General features: G+C 44.4%; 1 protein-coding gene across 6 annotated transcripts in view; it reads right to left on the bottom strand.

Moving 5' to 3' along the window:
- GBF1 (golgi brefeldin A resistant guanine nucleotide exchange factor 1) overlaps window positions 1-15955 on the bottom strand; it is a 172576-nt gene extending 156621 nt beyond the window's left edge. For 4 of the 6 annotated variants that reach the window (XM_032949917.2, XM_032949921.2, XM_032949922.2 and 1 more), the window contains exons 1-3: window positions 15638-15955; window positions 9596-9700; window positions 7461-7527 (exon numbers count right to left, since the gene is read on the bottom strand). In XM_032949917.2, coding sequence (XP_032805808.2) covers window positions 7461-7527; window positions 9596-9691 — 163 coding nt within the window. In that variant the 5' untranslated portion in view covers window positions 9692-9700; window positions 15638-15955. Of the gene's footprint in view, window positions 1-7460; window positions 7528-9595; window positions 9701-14921; window positions 15075-15637 lie in introns of those variants that run through there. The other 2 variants (XM_032949919.2, XM_076065705.1) reach the window with 2 other exon arrangements.
- Window positions 15956-19139: the final 3184 nt, after the last annotated feature.

Here is a 19139-nt window from a genome sequence, read left to right as displayed (position 1 = left end):
GGGGAGTTGCAACCAGTAGCATAACTAGCGTGGGGAGTTGCAACCAGTAGTGTAACTAGCTTGGGGAGTTGCAACCAGTAGCATAACTAGCGTGGGGAGTTGCAACCAGTAGTGTAACTAGCGTGGGGAGTTGCAACCAGTAGTGTAACTAGCTTGGGGAGTTGCAACCAGTAGTGTAACTAGCTTGGGGAGTTGCAACCAGTAGTGTAAAAAGCGTGGGGAGTTGCAACCAGTAGTGTAACTTGCGTGGGGAGTTGCAACAGTAGTGTAACTAGCGTGGAAAGTTGCAACCAGTAGCGTAACTAGCGTGGGGAGTTGCAACCAGTAGTGTAACTAGCGTGGGGAGTTGCAACCAGTAGTGTAACTAGCGTGGGGAGTTGTAACCAGTCGTGTAACTAGCGTGGGGAGTTGCAACCAGTAGTGTAACTAGCGTGGGGAGTTGCAACCAGTAGCGTAACTAGCGTGGGGAGTTGCAACCAGTAGCTTAACCAGCCAGCGTGGGGAGTTGCAACCAGTAGTGTAACTAGCATGGGGAGTTGCAACCAGTAGTGTAACTAGCATGGGGAGTTGCAACCAGTAGCATAACTAGCGTGGGGAGTTGCAACCAGTAGTGCAACTAGCATGGGGAGTTGCAACCAGTAGCATAACTAGCGTGGGGAGTTGCAACCAGTAGCTTAACCAGCGTGGGGAGTTGCAACCAGTAGTGTAACTAGCGTGGGGAGTTGCAACCAGTAGTGTAACTAGCGTGGGGAGTTGCAACCAGTAGTGTAACTAGCGTGGGAAGTTGTAACCAGTAGTGTAACTAGCGTGGGGAGTTGCAACCAGTAGTGTAACTAGCGTGGGGAGTTGCAACCAGTAGCGTAACTAGCGTGGGGAGTTGCAACCAGTAGTGTAACTAGCGTGGGCAGTTGCAACCAGTAGTGTAACTAGCGTGGGGAGTTGCAACCAGTAGTGTAACTAGCGTGGGGAGTTGCAACCAGTAGTGTAACTAGCGTGGGGAGTTGCAACCAGTAGTGTAACTAGCGTGGGAAGTTGCAACCAGTAGTGTAACTAGCGTGGGAAGTTGCAACCAGTAGTGTAACTAGCGTGGGGAGTTGCAACCAGTAGCGTAACTAGTGTGGGGAGTTGCAACCAGTAGCGTAACTAGCGTGGGAAGTTGCAACCAGTAGTGTAACTAGCGTGGGAAGTTGCAACCAGTAGTGTAACTAGCGTGGGGAGTTGCAACCAGTAGCGTAACTAGTGTGGGGAGTTGCAACCAGTAGCGTAACTAGCGTGGGAAGTTGCAACCAGTAGTGTAACTAGCGTGGGAAGTTGCAACCAGTAGTGTAACTAGCGTGGGGAGTTGCAACCAGTAGTGTAACTAGCGTGGGAAGTTGCAACCAGTAGTGTAACTAGCATGGGGAGTTGCAACCAGTAGTGTAACTAGTGTGGGGAGTTGCAACCAGTAGTGTAACTAGCGTGGGGAGTTGCAACCAGTAGTGTAACTAGTGTGGGGAGTTGCAACCAGTAGTGTAACTAGCGTGGGGAGTTGCAACCAGTAGTGTAACTAGCGTGGGGAGTTGCAACCAGTAGTGTAACTAGTGTGGGGAGTTGCAACCAGTAGTGTAACTAGCGTGGGGAGTTGCAACCAGTAGTGTAACTAGTGTGGGGAGTTGCAACCAGTAGTGTAACTAGCGTGGGAAGTTGCAACCAGTAGTGTAACTAGCATGGGGAGTTGCAACCAGTAGTGTAACTAGTGTGGGGAGTTGCAACCAGTAGTGTAACTAGCGTGGGGAGTTGCAACCAGTAGTGTAACTAGCATGGGGAGTTGCAACCAGTAGTGTAACTAGTGTGGGGAGTTGCAACCAGTAGTGTAACTAGCGTGGGGAGTTGCAACCAGTAGTGTAACTAGCGTGGGGAGTTGCAACCAGTAGTGTAACTAGTGTGGGGAGTTGCAACCAGTAGTGTAACTAGCGTGGGGAGTTGCAACCAGTAGTGTAACTAGCGTGGGGAGTTGCAACCAGTAGTGTAACTAGCGTAGGGAGTTGCAACCAGTAGTGTAACTAGCGTGGGGAGTTGCAACCAGTAGTGTAACTAGCGTAGGGAGTTGCAACCAGTAGTGTAACTAGCGTGGGGAGTTGCAACCAGTAGTGTAACTAGCGTAGGGAGTTGCAACCAGTAGTGTAACTAGCGTGGGGAGTTGCAACCAGTAGTGTAACTAGTGTGGGGAGTTGCAACCAGTCGTGACTAGCGTGGTTGAGTTGCAACCAGTAGTGTAACTAGCGTGGGGAGTTGCAACCAGTAGCGTAACTAGCGTGGGAAGTTGCAACCAGTAGTGTAACTAGCGTGGGGCCAGGGGGTGCCTTGGCTCCCCCCCCCCACCCCCTGTTGCCAAAGCTATGAGATGGAGCCACCTTAACAACCACGATGAGATAGGTTTTCAAAAACGGCGTAAAAGTACAAAAACTTTTGTAATGATGTGATTAGGCAAGAGCTGCCACGATATATAGCCTAGGTGAGAAAGTGCGAGAAAAAATCAAATATTGGGGCCCCACCTGACCGATTCGCACAGCCCCTGAGATGATAATGTAGTTATGCCATGGAGTTGCACACCTGCTGAAACACCAACTGCTGGATCGCAGTCACCACACATTGGTCCTGGCACCGTCAACAGAATCCTGACACGAGACCAGTGCAGCTTTAGAGATGGAAAATAATGAAATAACTGAAGGGGAGCTAGTGAAGCAAGTAAGCAGCAAGGGAGAGACTAAGTCAGAAATCTTCTTTTTCTGACCACAAGTCATCCAGTCAAGTAAATAGGGACAATCTGGAAGTGGATGTTCAATACAAACAAGATGAAATATAACCTATGCTTAAAATCGAATCACAAACCAGAATACTGTTAATTAATGTAATTTCTGGGGATAAATCGTTACATACCTACCAGAGATATGATAAAAGGTTTGGCTAATTATAAGTTATGACAACACACACACGTAATAAATTACAACTGTTTACTGTTTTCAACTACCGCAACTGTCGCGTGCCGTCATCTTGGAAGCAATTTCTAGCGTTTATGGGCCACCTTGTAAAACTTCCAGCGCGGTCAGCAGCCCGGATTGAGCGAGCGATGCACGCTTTGCGGCGGTCATTTATTCCGTTGGATTCCTGCTGTCACACGCCTGAGGTACCATGCTGGGAGCTAATGGGGTTACACGAGGCTTGTGCCTTCCATTCATAAGGAGAGGCACATCCGCTTTTGAGAGGCAGCGGAGAGGGCGCGCGGCATTTCGGGGCGTAACGGTGCATAGATCCATCGGTTAATGTCCACTCTAAAGGCCATAACATCTGCATCACACTGTATGTTTAAGAAACGATGTTCTGTATGATGATTTCACGTGACACTCTAGCCATTAGTGCCAGATAAAATCGACACAATGTAAAAAAAATAATCGATTTGAGTCGAATTGTGACTGAATCATAACATTTCATTCGGGGAGAGGAGGGTGAACTTAGACCCTCTCCTAATGGCACCTGCAGACCGATTTAAATAAACTGGTGAACTGTATGTATGTTGAACTTCTTTCGCACCGTACGTAGCCAACCGTGCTAATCGGAGGTGCACGGATTGCCACAGCATGTTCAGCTTCGTTAAAAAACTACGCTATTTCTCAGCTGCGAATTTCCAATGTTTTTTTTGTCAAGTTTAAGCGTTAACTTAACAAAGCAACACGAACATAATTCCCTTTAATACAAAAAAACTTAAATCACATTGACTCAACGTGCCGATCAAGAACTCCGTCCTGATTTTTGTAACTTTACCTTGAAGAGGTTTTATTTGTGTTGCTGTCATCACTGAGCTATCCGGGGCCCAGTGATGGATGTGTGCCTCCCCCATATTACCCTGTGGTAAATGCGATCCATCCCTCTCCTACACATGCAGTGACCTTGTCACTCCACATACCCTTTGGGCATCCCCCCCACACAAAGTGTTCCTTGTACTCACCGCCATTCCGCTATTAAAGTTGTTGTTTGAGGGCCACCCCAACTATGCTCGTGTTAAACTCTAATCCACTCATTCATAATAAATGTATATATATTTTTAGGGGGTGAGATCGCGCTAATACAAACGTGTAGTTACCCGCCACCACACGACAGCCAATTAGTGAGGTTTGTCACGTAAACAAAGCGTGACAATTAGTTACTACTTCAGCACACCGGTGTGTTGGAAAGTAAACCCACAACATTAACAATTTGAGTACAACATTTTGCTGATGATTACAACCAGCTTCATCAGGCGATTTGCCATAATTGTGAAGAAGTCTTCCTGTTTCGGTCTTCAATAGAGTGAAGGTGATGGCATCAATGAGCCTTTCAGGTCCCCTTGTTATTCAATGCAGTGTTATGTACTGACGCAAGTGCATTTTAGTCTGTCGACTAAACTAAAAATTACATCAAGTCCGCAATTTGCTGCCATTTTCTGCAATTGCTTTTTCGTGTCAGGATTACTGCATGAAAAAAACATTCAGAAGACATTCACGTGTGTGCAGAATCGCGTCCACAAGAATTGCTTAAACGAAGGGCGTTAAAAAGTCGCCCATCTTCAGTAGAGCGTGACAGCCAGCTAGCTCCACATTGTCAGGTTGCTTTGGCCTGGGGGGGGAAGAAAGCATCTAAGGTTATGTCTCTGTCCTATTTTAACACTAGTGTAGCAGCACATTGCTGAAACACACCGGTCTCACTCACCTCCCCTGGCATTTTAATGTCAGTTTAAAGGCTTGTAAAACAAACGATCAAATGCAATCAAAAGACGTGCGCATTTACAATTTTCACCCTGGCAAACTGGAAGGGCCGTTGGTTGTTCTGTGCCTTCTCGCAAAAAGAAAGGTCATCTGCTACCGTACAGGCATCCTCCGTGGCACGTGGAATGGTGCCGTTTTTCTCAGCTTTCGGTAAACAGGCGTACAACATGCGTCATGCGCTCAGCCTCGAGATAATCGCCTTTTTTTTTCTTCCCGGCGAGCGATGCCACTCGGGTGCGGCACGAGTGGCATGAAAAATCATTTCGCCAGCATGGCTAATGTGGCAGGACACAAGCGCAGAGGAGTAGGCGGGCAGCTGCTCGCTAATGGGAGGACGTGGTGAGTTCCGCTGCAGAGCGATGTTCCCAGCGCACACTCTGCAGGGCTGGCAGTGCCAAGCCCGGCAGCTGTACTCCGGGGAGGGGTGGCGGAGATGCTTGGGAAAAAGGACACAAAGTATTCCCCACTTCCCAGCCTGAAACACGACACCCACCCTGGCTGGAGGGGGTGGGGGAGAGATCCTCACTTACCCAGGAGATGGGCAGACGTCACGTACAGTGCAACATCTATGCAAACATGTCCGCGAATTCATATTCTTTGGGTCTTTCAGTAAAGCCACGTAGATAGAAGAAATAATAAAAATAATAACAATATCACGACGTTTCGATCGCAACACAAGCAATCGTCATCAGGTGAAAAAAAATATAGCGGGAGAGCTGCTGAGAATATATGTCGAATGTATGAGAGCATCTCCCTCGTGCCTTCTGCCCTAGATAAGTTACTGCGATTGCCTCTACGTATGTGTACAATCCTGCACATGCAAGTGAATGTGATGTGTTTGTATTGCATAAATGTGTGCATTTAAGAGCTGGGTAATGTCCCCCATAGGGATGGATGTTAGGCTTGTGTAAATGCAGGTGTTTGTACAATAACGGGCCTGGGGGAGCGTGTCTATTTTCCCCTAAAACCACCCAGTTGGATACACATGGTTATAATATGTATTTGCACAAGTGAATGTGTTTGCTTACATCAATTTATCATGGCCTGTTGGTGTCACCATACATTTGCACGTTACGATATCACTGTCGTGCATCGCAAATCAGTAACGGTATCATGGAACGATACGATGGCAGGCACACGCGGTGAAAGTGACCACAGACGGCTACATTTGAATGCCGTCGTTTTGATTTAATGCGGTCATAAGCTGCGCTGCGCTTATGACCGCGTAACGTTATTGCAACTTTCAGCGCAAGTTAATAATCGGGTTTCGCTGCGGCTTTCCGCGCGTTCTTCGGCAGGCGGTTAGCGGCGCGTCCTTTGGTTTCAGGCGATATTCCGCGCGCATTCTCGTGGACGTTTAAAACAAACACGCGGCGTGCAAGCTCTTACAAGACTAATGTCAGCAGCCTCAGGACGAATCAATTTCTGCGAGTAAAGTGGAGGAGTCAAAAAGGTTAAATTGATTCCAGGTCGTGACACTGCCCTCAACCTGTTGTGTTTACTTGGAGGAGCACTGGGAACGATGCCTGCTGCATGTTAGCGTTTTGGCAAATTAACTAATCCAGACAACTATGTATAACGAATGAATGTCCCCACAACTCATTAAGAATGCATATAAATATTTTCTTTGCAAAGTGTTTACATTTTTGCGTTGAGCTGTTGCGGCAAGGGTGCAGGACAGTAAAACACACCAAAGCATTTGCATTGCAATGCCTTGTAGCACCGTTTAATGATGGATGCAGCGGCTGTTTTGAGACACCCTTACTCTAAGCGGTAGTGCATGCATGTTGAAGTTCTTTCGCATCGTACTTTGCAAACCATGCAGGTGCGGAAGGGGGGGGAAGGACAGCAAACTGCTCTTGGACAAGCACGGTTACGATTCACCCGGCCCAAAAAACGTAAACGCACGTGTTCACGTTCTCGATTATCCGCAGCGCTGTGAACATCGACATCGTGACGCTAAGAGCGGTACCAGGTGGCGTGGGTGTGCACGCGTGTGCGCGCACGTGACGGCGTACAGAGGGAGACAAATAAATATATAAACGGATAAAATTCACCAATGCAGAGAGCAGATGTCTGCATCAATGCACAGAGGAGGGTGGTGTAAATGCTCAACTCATGCGTGCGACGGTGCAGGAATGCGTTGTAAAACGGTAACAGTCCCACGAACAAACCGATTGTACAAATTGTCTGTAGGCATGTTCTTGTAGACTTAACAAAGTTGAAAAATATTCATATTTAAAATAAAAGTGATCAAAATGTGGGTGTGCAGGAAGCCTAAACGCATTCCCAGAAGCTCCATGCAAGAGCACTCATGATCAGCTTAATCTGTGACTACGTACCTAAGCAAAAAAAATACCAACATGTTATAGTATTAAAGTACAGGTCTTTATCAGTCCACTGCTGGATGAAGTCTTCTCCATGCCTTTCAATCATGGGGGCTGTTTGACCATACTTGACTACACACGTCCGTGCGGGTTAGTGAAGCCAAGGTTAGATATCACTCGCCAATTGTATTCGTCGTCGCTGGGACTCAAACTCAGGTCGCCGAGTTCATAGTGCAGTGCGATAACCACTACGCCACAGCTCCAGCTTTAATCAAAATTATGTTGAAAATTACCAAATGGAAGGGCATCTATTTCAGAAAGCAAGGGTCAACACAGCAGCAGTGACACATACTTGTGATGGAGTTGAGAACTTCCTTGAGCTGGCAGAAGCTCCCAAGCAGTGGGTCCTGCTCATCATCCTGCCATAAAAACACACACAACACACAACGGTGTTAAGACAACTGTGGAATGAGAAAAGATGTCCAACCTATTTCTGCGTATACTCAAGACTCTATGACCGTATTCTCCCAAAAAACAAAAATTTCCCATCCTGTATTACGTCGATAACAACATCTCTGGGTCATCAGGATGATAAATTGACAAGAACCTATCGAGTATTTCTGAATGAGCACAAGGGAAATCCTGCATGGTAATATGTTCAACCCATTCTGCAAAGCTCTGCCTTTTCGATGGCAGTGTCGGGAATAATCCTCCACTTCAGTCCACCTCATTTTTTTATTCTCGGATGCGGTACGTGGTCAGGAATGGCCTTAATTAAAGCTCAGCCCAATGGAAAACACCGGAACAAAAGCTGGTGTCAAAAGGGCATTGGGTTAAGATCCATGGCTCAACTTAAGTGAGTTTATACCTTCTAAGCAGTAGTGCAGAAATGATCGCAGTGATACACTATAAGACACTTGTCAACTCAATTGTAATTTCATTTCACAGGAATGCTTTTACATTATATCCTCTTATTAATACTTCGCGAAAGCAAAAAACTGCCTTTCCGTCAAAATAAAAACGTGTTTCACTGCATGTATTTACGAGTGACTTACCACTTTGCAAGCCAGTGCATATTGTTGCTCATTTAAACATATATAGATTAAATTAATATTACACCATTGTCTTCCATTACCAAGCTATTATTCCCATAGTCAGAGGTTGCATAATCAGTGTGTGAAGTCACCAATGAGCTCTTAATGACTCTGGATTTCAAGGTCATATCCATGCCCTGTTTTGTAACTTGCTACTGGTGTCCCAGCCAAAAGAAATGGGATTTTCAAGGACTATTCAGAACGTAGGAAGGCCTGAGAGCTCAGTGCAGCCTGCACTGAAAGGAAGGAAGAATATTAACATCTGGAGAACTGAGCCAAGCAGACGGGGGGGAACAGATGCGGCCTTTATCTCAAAGTTTGCTCAGAGTATTAACTGGCACTTTCCCATTTCAGATGCACTCATGATGCATGCAACCAGGCTGCACCAAGCTTTGCTAGCTTCTAAAGCTGAGCCCGCTGTTTGCCATGAGATGGTGAGGCATGAGGAGGATTCTGATTCGTTACAAAGGGATTCAATAAACATGCCCAGCTTTTCAAGTTTAAGGAATTCCTGCCGCGGCAAAGGCTGCCATAAATATCTCAGCACGCCACCTAGAATGCACAGGCTCGACATTAACTGCCATTTGGTGGAATTTAGACATATTAAACATACTTCTGATAACAAACTAAAAGCACTTCTTAAAGGTTTCTTTGCACCATAAAAATCAGAGCTGAAATTTATATGACATATGTTTTGACTTTGTACGTGCTTGAGTTTAAATGACATAACTTTTTAACAGCGCTGGTGTTGTCGTATAATTTTTGGCACAACAGGCATGCAAGTGTACATGGTATATATGAGGATAACTGCCCAGCGTCTTTATTAGCAAAGTAGTTTACAAAGTGCTTACACTCTCCACATGGCCCCAATTATTCCCTCGAAATGCCGATTCTTGGTCATGCTTAAAAGTATCAACTATTTTTTTATGCATGCACACCTGTACATGTTTATCGTCAATCCACTGCTGGATGAGGGCCTCCCACAGGCCGTGTGGGTCACGGATTTTGCTGCACTGCCTTCTAGTGACACCGTAGCCCCCACAGGAGCGTATGACAACTGCTTTATGCATGGTGATCACCTATCCAAGCATTAGCCAGGCTCAATTTTGCCTAGTTTCTGTGTTCTGGTCATAAAATATATTCTTACACTCCCCTATGCTTGCATCAAATCTCGTGAGAATTTGATGATTTTCAATTTGTATATGTTTATGTGACTCCTGCAGCCGTTAGCGATGTTAAATTAATTAACCATACTTCTCCACGCTGGTCAGTGTGGATTGGTGAATAACTAATGATATACTCACACACAAATCTACGCATCCACAATCCGGTTTAGAGGGTGCACCATACACACATGGAGGCCAATTTCAAAATCCTGCCAATGGCAGCTTACCAAGGGGTTGTGTGTGTTCCATCGTGAACTTCTCTTTATGGCATTCACGACAGTCGTAATCTCCCCTTGAACAATGTAGATGCTCTTATCAACCATGGCCAGGGCCTGCGGAAACAAATCACCACATTAACAAACCATTTAATAAAGTGACATGCGCTTCATAACAAGTGCATTACAGTGGAGAGAACAACACTTAACGGCACTCCGCGTGCACAAGCTTTACATCAACCTTCGCTTGCGGTCACCAAACATTTGGACATTTATACAAACATTTAAAACGCATACCATTTCTGACGTCAATTTTGTGGACTGAAATGCCAATTTTGTAATTTGACAGATCCAAGAGCGTGTTATTAAATGCAATTTCATTTTTAAATAAGTGTTGATATTAAGGATTAAACTGTCATTGAAAGGTTTAATTTCGTACACATGTTGTTCAAGGAACTTACGCCGTTATATAATAATAAATGCCACACTTTCTACTGACACTGTCGTCAGCATCTTCATATGGTAGCTTTTCTTGTCATTGTTCAAGTGATTATTTGTTTTTATTAGAGAATACTGCTGTATAAACATGCCGGGCTTTTAATGCATGTGACAGCAGCATTGCTCCACTGCTAATACACGCACACACTGAATCCAAGCTTAACCACACGTCGACACAAGCTGCTACGACACAGCTGCATTCAAATTCCCACTACATCTCAAAGATCAACTAAATAATAATTCACTTGAAGAACAAACATAAGCTGGCAACCGATCCACACACAATACGGCAAACATTGACCTGCAAGGCCAATATTACATTTATAGCCTTTCAACTATGCACCAAATTATAAATCACTGAAGATGGGTGAAATATAGGAATTCTCATTTTGTCCAGGTCCCAACTTAGCTAAGGGAGGCTACCACATAAATGCACTGCACCTCCCCCATTACATGGTGATGCAAAGCTGTAATCCAGCACTTTGGTGGCAAGCGATGATGAAACACACACGCATTTATTAAACTCCCAAACCAGTTGGGCTGCATAATTGGCCAGGAGATTGTGATACAGAAAGTGAGTTTGCAAACCCATGCGTACAAATTTGTGAGTGTTATCCACTGGTATCCTTGAGTTTTCTCTAGGCACTTAAGTTTCCTTCCCACACGAAGTACTCACGAATTAAATTAGCCAAACATACCAATGCAGGACCCTCCAGAGTCCACAAACTCACCAAGACTTTTGTGGAATAAATGGCATAAGTATACTTTATCAGCTAATTTCACTCTGCCCACATTAGTCAAGCTACTCTCCCAATTTTTGACGGGCTTCCAAAATTATTAATTGCACACTTTATTTTTTTGTGGCAGTGTGTATGTATGTTTAATTTCTTTCGCACCGTACGTAGCCAACCATGCTAATCGGAGGTGCGGGAAATGCATCCCCTGCGCGTGTATGTGCATTGGATTGTGCATGCAATCATTGGTGACTAGGTTAGCACCATCACACTCAGTGCTCACAACGACTTGAGGCTGAGCAGACGTCATTTGTTTTTTTTATCAGTTCTGTACCCCTTCATAATATCACGTTCAAATAAATAACGATGCCTCATTTCGAGTCAGTGGGAACTACGGTTGTTAAGTGAGCATCCATGAATATTTTATTCACCTCACTGTTCCTATATGATTACTCACTTCAGATTAAACTCTTTAGTTACAAGACTGTTGCATTCCAGAAGATGAGAAAGTTCTAAGGCGCCAGCCATGAACCGTTATTGCACATCTTATACTGGTAGGGACGAAGTTGTAAACTGAGTGTACCAGCCTGCAATAGATTAATGTGTCCATCCTTCCGTCCGTCCGTCCGTCCCCTTTCAATACTTTAACGAAGTTAAATCTCGTGCTGTTGGGGTGTAAAAATAAAATTGTGTAAAATTCCAATGTTCCTACCAGCCCACCCTGCAGGGACCTGTTAACAGGACAATGGGTAGCGACTTGAAATGCGTAAACCTAATTTAAACACTCGCACAAGGAAACCCTGAATAAATATGTTCATGACAATAAATAAACTCAGCACATTCGATCATCAACACTGTTTTAGAACAAATCATACACAGTAGGCTGACGTTTTGGGGCAATGCCCATTTATTATCAGTGTGAGAGCACACTTTGAGATGCTTTGCCTTGTTGACTTGGCCACAAAAGCCTGCTGAAACCCAAGATACATATTATTATTATTTATTCCTATACTAGTGGGAAGCCCAATGAGATTCAGTGGTCACAAATTACCTTGGGGGGTCATGGGGATCCCATCAGCCACCCCTTCCCCCCTCCCCCACCGTTCCCCCAATGGCAAATACCTATCCACGGCATGATTTTTGAAAGGACTGCATCAAGTGCCAGACTATTGCAAATTATAGCGCGGCTAAGCAGAATCTGGAATAATAAGCTGAATTGTTGGGTCAAAAGGTGAAACGTGTTGATACTTTTAAAATGACACCTGATTCAACGATATTTCTTGAGCGGTCGAGGGGAGGCCTTCTCTGGAAACAAAAAACTTACGTACAGATTGGCCGCTTTTATAAGATATGAATTTAACTTGGCCAGCTTTAAAGAAAAAGTTAAATATGGAAACGTTCCATGAAGAAGAAAACAAATATTGTTGGAGGGAAACAGCTGGAAAAAAATCTGCATGGCTACCTATGCCCATTATTTAAGGGAGATCAGAATCAAAGATGATTAGATACAGAGGCAAGCAGGAAAGAGTGATTTTGGCCAAATAAATTCTTATAGTTTAACACGTAGGCTTTTGCGACCAATATTATTCATAATAAAGGTTTTTGGGTTAGATCGCGTTCATTTATAAATGTGTCGTAACCCTGATGATGCTGGAAGTATTTACCAGCGAAACGTCGTACTCAAACTGTAAATGTGGATTAACTCTTCAACACACCGGTGGGCTGAAGTGGTGAATTATTTGTCTTTTGTCAACGTGACACTTTTTTTGCTGATTGGCCGTGTCGGGTGGTGGAGGGTTACGACACATTTATAAATGAACGCGATCTAACCCAAAAACCTTTATTATGAATAAATTCTTATAAGTAACATTCCAATGTGCCTAAAGAAGAACTTTTAAATCAGTCCAAATATTCGATACGACATGGATTAGAAACACGGACAATGACTAAGTAGAAGAAATCTGAAAAATACACAAAGTCGTACAGAGTGATGCATGCATTTTGGATTGCGATTTAGAGAAAGAGGAACACATGGATCATAGAATCTGTACATCTGTAACCTACTGGACAATCTGTGAAAAAGAGGTTCATAGGTCATCAGTCCTCCAGTTCATATTCAAATTATAATTCTGAGAATAAATATACATTAGTCATAATATTGACTGTGAAAAAAAGTATAACAAGTGAGCTTAGTCAAAAACACATTTTACTAGAATGGATGACTGGTGGAGGAGACCAGTAATGGAATGCCAACCAAATGAAATACGGATTGCAGTATTGCAAAGCAGCAAATGATGGTTGCCACTGTGGGAGGCCTTCATCTGGCAGTGGATATAACATGGCTGAATATGAAAATGTCAATGTATTTGTAAAATACCTGTTGTCAATACAGGTAGTTGTATCGTAGATATACAAATATAAATGTTGCACACCTGCAGCTGTAAAAAATATATACATCCATTGCAAATCTTGAATGACCACGTACACATTTTCAACATGAAAATGCAATAAAGGTAAAACTTGACTATTACATTTATCTAAAGAAATTAAAGGAACCCAATACAGTAAATGGAAAGCCCGTTCAAATGTCAAAGTGCAGTATTCCATTCCTACTCTACGAAGATGTGAGTGAGTGGAGACTGAAGTGCGAGAGTTTGGAGAAATATGTTGTGGGTTAAGGCTAATGGGAAACAAAGTAGGAGGAAATCGTGAGGGGTTGAGGTAATGAAGTCCAGATGAGAGTTGTTGGGGCCAGGAATAAATGTTGGTGGATGAGCTTTAAGGCTGGAAATAATAGGTAGCAAATGAAGATGCTGGGCAGACTGGGGATGTGTCAGCAGTGTTCAATGGTGGGTCGTAGCAGGTAGTTACAATTTTGATTTATAAAGTATATCAATGCGATTGCATCTGTAGAAAATGTACAGAAACAGAATCACGTCAGAGGCAGTAGTAAGAAGGAAGGTCTGGAGCCTGAACTGGAACACGGGTGGGGGGGGGGCGACAACGCATCGCATGAAGGTCATACCAGACTAAGAAAACCGCAAAAGAGAAAGAGCAACCAACATATAGTGGTACATACACCGTCTAAGGAATGTGATTAACATTATGACCTAATAGCATTCTGCTGTCAAATCTGTGTCAGTGAAGTGGCCATGAATGGGCATTGCTGAAAATAAAGAATCACACACGTCGTTTAAATAACTGTATATAGTATGACGTAGTAAAAGTACAAGTGTACAATTTCAGTTTTTTAGGCACATTTTTTGTCCAAAAATGTCCTCCTCCTGTGATATTTCCCAGTTTTCTTTGTTGTCAAGGGCAGTTTTCTGCAGGTCTTTCTACATCAAATCACTAGACCTCACTCCTCAATTCCACAAAGGTCAAATGGAGTCATGGGGTTACGGACAGCTATCAATATATTCCATTGGCCAAGTCTCAGCAACAATGCGGAATTACAGACAAAAAAATCAGCCACCCATCCACATGGTGAAATCAAAGAACCATGCGATTTCGGGGAGTGCTGTCATGCCACGGGAAAGAAAATGCCAACCTAATGATTCAACAAACATTAAACAGGGACCATAAAACAGATTTGCCAAAGTACTGCGAATGCATCCAGCTGTAAAGCGAATGACACCATTTGGAGTTTGCCCATGGATCTGTTGCATGAATCCAAGCCACGGAAGTTGACTCAATCATGCGGGCGAGTGATATTTTGTTGACAAGTCAAACAACAGAATAATCCAGCGACTGCTGCTGAAAACAAGAGCTACGGCTGGTAAACAATCCACCTGGTGACATTCCCCATGAATTGTTTAACATTGTGCAATGCAAAGTTCGAGCGAATATCAATGAAGGTTCATAAAACACTACGTCAGCCTTTCTATTATCACACTCTTTGTAGCCGCCTCATTCCTTTCCTTTAATTACTGTATAATATAAGTACAATCTAAATACAATGTAAGAGAGGGTTAAAACTAGACCCCGATACCTACGGTGGACTCTTTAACGTTCCAATTCTGACTTTATCCCAACTACTTGTGATCTCAAGTTAGTACGCACCGGGGGTATCTCGCTGAGTGTGTTATCATGAGCCCATGCCTCACCCCTTTACTCCCGTGTAGCCTCTTCACACTGATCCTTCACCGACAATTATGTCCATCCACCTCAACTTGTCAATCAAGAACAGAAACAACAAATAAAACGGCAAATAGTGAGTCGTCCGCCTGTATCCTCTGGCATTCCCTTCCACCCCTCCCCCACCCCCGTATCCTCACGAATTTCCTTCACTGACAGTGACCCCATGCGTTGAATGAGACCATAAATCATGTAATCTGTACTATGATCTTTATTAAAATAATCCAGCGACTGTTGCTGACACGTCAGCCCTCGTTTCATCAAGACTCCCCCCACACCCCCTCACTCCATCCAAATAAGCCTCCGCCCTCATTCCTTTCAATGACAACGACCCCGGTCACACATTAACGTCGAGTAAACCGGAATCGGTGGAAAAGTAACCAATTATACAGACTATATCGGTATCTTTAGCAGAATAAAAGTCAGAGACCCTGGGTGTCCCCCTATTACTCCCCCCCCCCCCCACCAAACTCCCCGTCGCAGGAACCGCTTCACGTTCATCGTTCACCGTTCACCGACACCAAAGCCGCTGCGCCTGCATTTCTCACGACCCTCGAGCAAAGCGGCGGTAGATTTAAAGAAGAAACTCTCGCCGGGGTGTTTGTGTCGGAATACATTCGCTGTGGCCGCGTCTCCCGCATCGAAACCCCCACCAAACATCCGCGCCGCCTCCGGCTTTTCCTACCGGCTCCCGGTGGAGGCCTAGCGCAGGCTTCCCCCGCGAATCCCCAGGCAACGCGGAGCGGGCAATGACGAGGCCCGGAGTCGGCTCCAGTGTTTTGCTTGTATTTTTTGTTGTTGCTGTTGCAATGTTTCCCTGCGGTGAATGTCAAAGCGACGAACGGCGAGCGCGGCGCGACGGTTCAACGCGCGCGTCTCGATTCGTTTTTTTTTTTATATTTCAGGGCCTCGTTACCGCGGGTAGCGCCGGCGAAGGCCCCGCAGTTGGCGATAAACAGACGTGGAGCGCATGCGCAGTGAATACTTCCGGCCCCTCCCCTCACTGCCCAGCTACCCCCACCTCTCCTCTGCCTATTCTCAACGCTTTACCCCCCCCACAGCTCGCCCCCCTCCCCCCGCCCCCCCGATCAGCTGATCGTGGGACGCGGTGGGTGCAGAAATCTGCCACGTGGCTCGCTGAGTGACTGGTGGGAGTAGAAAATGCGCGCTGTCCGTTCAAGCCGATGATGTTAAAATGCCTCGGCTCTCGCCATACGTGGAGAGAGTTGCTGAAATTGTAATGCACAACGTTGTTGCTAAAATCGGCCTTAACGCAGTGGGGTGGGCGGGGTCTGAAACCTGCGGCTTTTTAATAAGCAGCAGACACCATAAGAACAATTCTAGATTTGAAGCTTTCGTGACTGCAAGGATCCATACTCTTTGGTTCTATTCGGTAAAGTCACGTAAAAGTATAAAACAACAAAAAATATAAATAAACAAATAAAAAACAACATAAATACATAAACAATCATTTGCTAATTTTACAATTAATGTAGCGACTGCTTCGTGACGTTATTCATCACCGGACCATCGTCTCGTATTCACCACAATGCATTGCGGCTCTTGAAATATTGAGGGGTTTTTTCATTGAATAAAAAAAATATCCTTTTGTTTTGGTTTCCAACCTCCTGGGCTAACGAGACAATAATGCGAGTTGTATTATTGTGCATGGTTACCCAGGAAATCCTCACAGAATCGTATTGTGATTATCTTAGAAGGTGCTGCAGAGTTTTGGAAGTGGGGGCCGGTGATTACTATGCTATTGAGTCGTTTACAGGCACACAATGGCCTTTACTCTTTCGAATGACGTTAGAGGAGTTTTAACAGCCATTTGTGAAGCAAGGCGGCGCGTGTTGTATATTGCAAATAAACTCGCAGTAATAACCGGGGCTGCCCCTGGAAATCGAACCGTGAATCTCTGCAACAAGCGGCAAAAGCTTGATACTGCTAAGCCATGTCACCCACCGCCCTACGAGAATGAGTAAAGTTGTTTTAAGGACTGTGTTGGGAGTTTATGTGTAATGGAATCGTGCATTGATTAATCCATTGGAAATTTAACACGATGTATGGAATTATACACGTGACGATCATTATGCATTTGTGAATTAGTTTTTTAATGTATATAATAATTATCTTGCCTGACTGCTGGATAATATTCGTGTGGAAGACCCAGGGCTTAATTTCAGCTGGGACTCAGCTATATTTCCCTGCCTGCCCTGTTAATGGGGGAGGGGCGGGATTGATCGTTTTTAGAAAAATGAACTTAATAATGTGCTATAAGAAGAATGTTTGAAACAATGTACATTTGTTTATATAACATGCATCTGAAACATTGACACTAACATCGAAAGTGGGCTTGAGCAGGACGCGTCACTCGAGGGGAAGAATTGACGGTGGTCGAGACTCACGACATGGGCAGCCAAAGGGGCGGACGTGCCCGAGAGTACGCACGCCCGCCGTCAAGAGACTCTGAAAGAGACCCAGCGACTCAATTCATAGAGACCCAGACACTTACAGAAACCCAGAGACTCACAGAGACCCAGAGACTCACATAGAGACCCAGACACTCACAGAGACTCACAGAGATCCAGAGACTCACATAGAGACCCAGATACTCACACAGAGACCCAGATACTCAGATAGAGACGCAGAGACTCGCATAGAGACCCAAAGACTCGTATAAAGCCAAAGACTCACAGAGACCCAGAGACTCACAATCAGCTCATGTGGAGGTTCAAATTAATTCTTGCATCACAATATTGTGAGAGATGGCAACGGCTTGGGGAGGACTTCATCGAGCAGTGGATAGGTCAAGGCTGATGGCGATTTCATAGCAGGAATCCAATACGCTTCCAAGACAAAGTTACCACCACCACACGGAGAGAGGGTGCTGCAGAGAAACTTATTTCAATCACTTTGAGAAAGCGGACGATGGAGTGGTCTATTTATGGCATTGGAATGAAAATTGAACAGTAAAGAGATATACATTTTGGGTAACATTAGAAATTATGAAATTGAGACGAAAAAAATGTGGATGGACAATATTAAATATCCTGATTTGCGATGGGTCTGATTTGCATTGTGCTCAGGAAGCCACTGGAGCTATGCACTATTAAATCTAGATTGAAAACTCATTTCTTTAGAACTGCGTTTTGTGTTTAGTTTGTTGTTCTTCCCCCGCACCTCCGATGAGCACGGTTGGCTATGTACGGTGCAATTTAAATTCTACAAAGATACATTGGTTGGCACGGGTTTCTGGTCCAAGGAATAAAATCGGGCCCTCTTCCAAAGAGTTCACATTCTTCGTAGCCTGACACCTGGGCCCGTCCGACTCTTCGGCCCAGTGCAGTTACACTGCCTGCACACTCAATAACTACGCCACTGACGGACACCACCTGGACTGATTCGAAGAGAAGATCCCACAATCGGAAATAATGGATTAACTAAATCGCCGCATGTTCCAGAAGGCTTATGAGCCATTAAGTTGAGTAACTCAAGGCCTAAACCCAGGGACACCATGCACACATTCCTCTGCCGGACCACAACCAGAACTCACAGAAAAAAATGTTTTAATACTCATACTCAACCGATGATAACACATGAATAACTTCTCATAAAATGGAACGTGCACTGCAATCAAGAGCATACTTCTGTCCATTTGCAGCCAAGTTCTCTCCCCAACTCCTGTATTCACTGTGGTCCCCGTCACCGACATTTTCTAGAACAGGTGGCAGGTGAAGATGCCCCTCTGGTCTGAGGAGTTCCCAATGAGTGCCAGCACATTCCAGTTACTCTATGTAAGTGTCTGAGTCTCTATGTGAGTCTCTGTGTCTCTATGGGTCTCTTTGGAAGTTTGTCAGTCTCTACGTGAGTTTATGTGTCTCTGAATTTCTAGATCTCTGTGTGAGTCTCTGGGTCTCTGCAGGTTTCTTAGCTAGTCTATTGGTCTCCACACATGCACTGCTCAACGTTAAGCAATTTTCCTATTAATAAATTCCAAGGTGTCAAGAAAAAAGATTGAAAAATCCATTTTAATATTTTTCAACGATTATTCTTCAATAACAGTAAACATTTAATGTTTTTTTTTTAAATATTAAGTAAGATATATATGTTTTTAAAGAATACGTGTGTGTTTTTCCTACCTAAAACATTTGCATTCACGATTGCCAAATATTTTGAACTGGAAA

Source organism: Petromyzon marinus, chromosome 8 (genome assembly GCF_048934315.1).
Source record: "Petromyzon marinus isolate PM22_M1 ecotype Great Lakes invasive population chromosome 8, UKy_Petmar_22M1.pri1.0, whole genome shotgun sequence".
Lineage (NCBI taxonomy): Eukaryota > Metazoa > Chordata > Hyperoartia > Petromyzontiformes > Petromyzontidae > Petromyzon > Petromyzon marinus.
The sequence above is the reverse complement of the archived record's forward strand: the minus strand, read 5'-3'. Positions and strand labels throughout refer to the sequence as shown.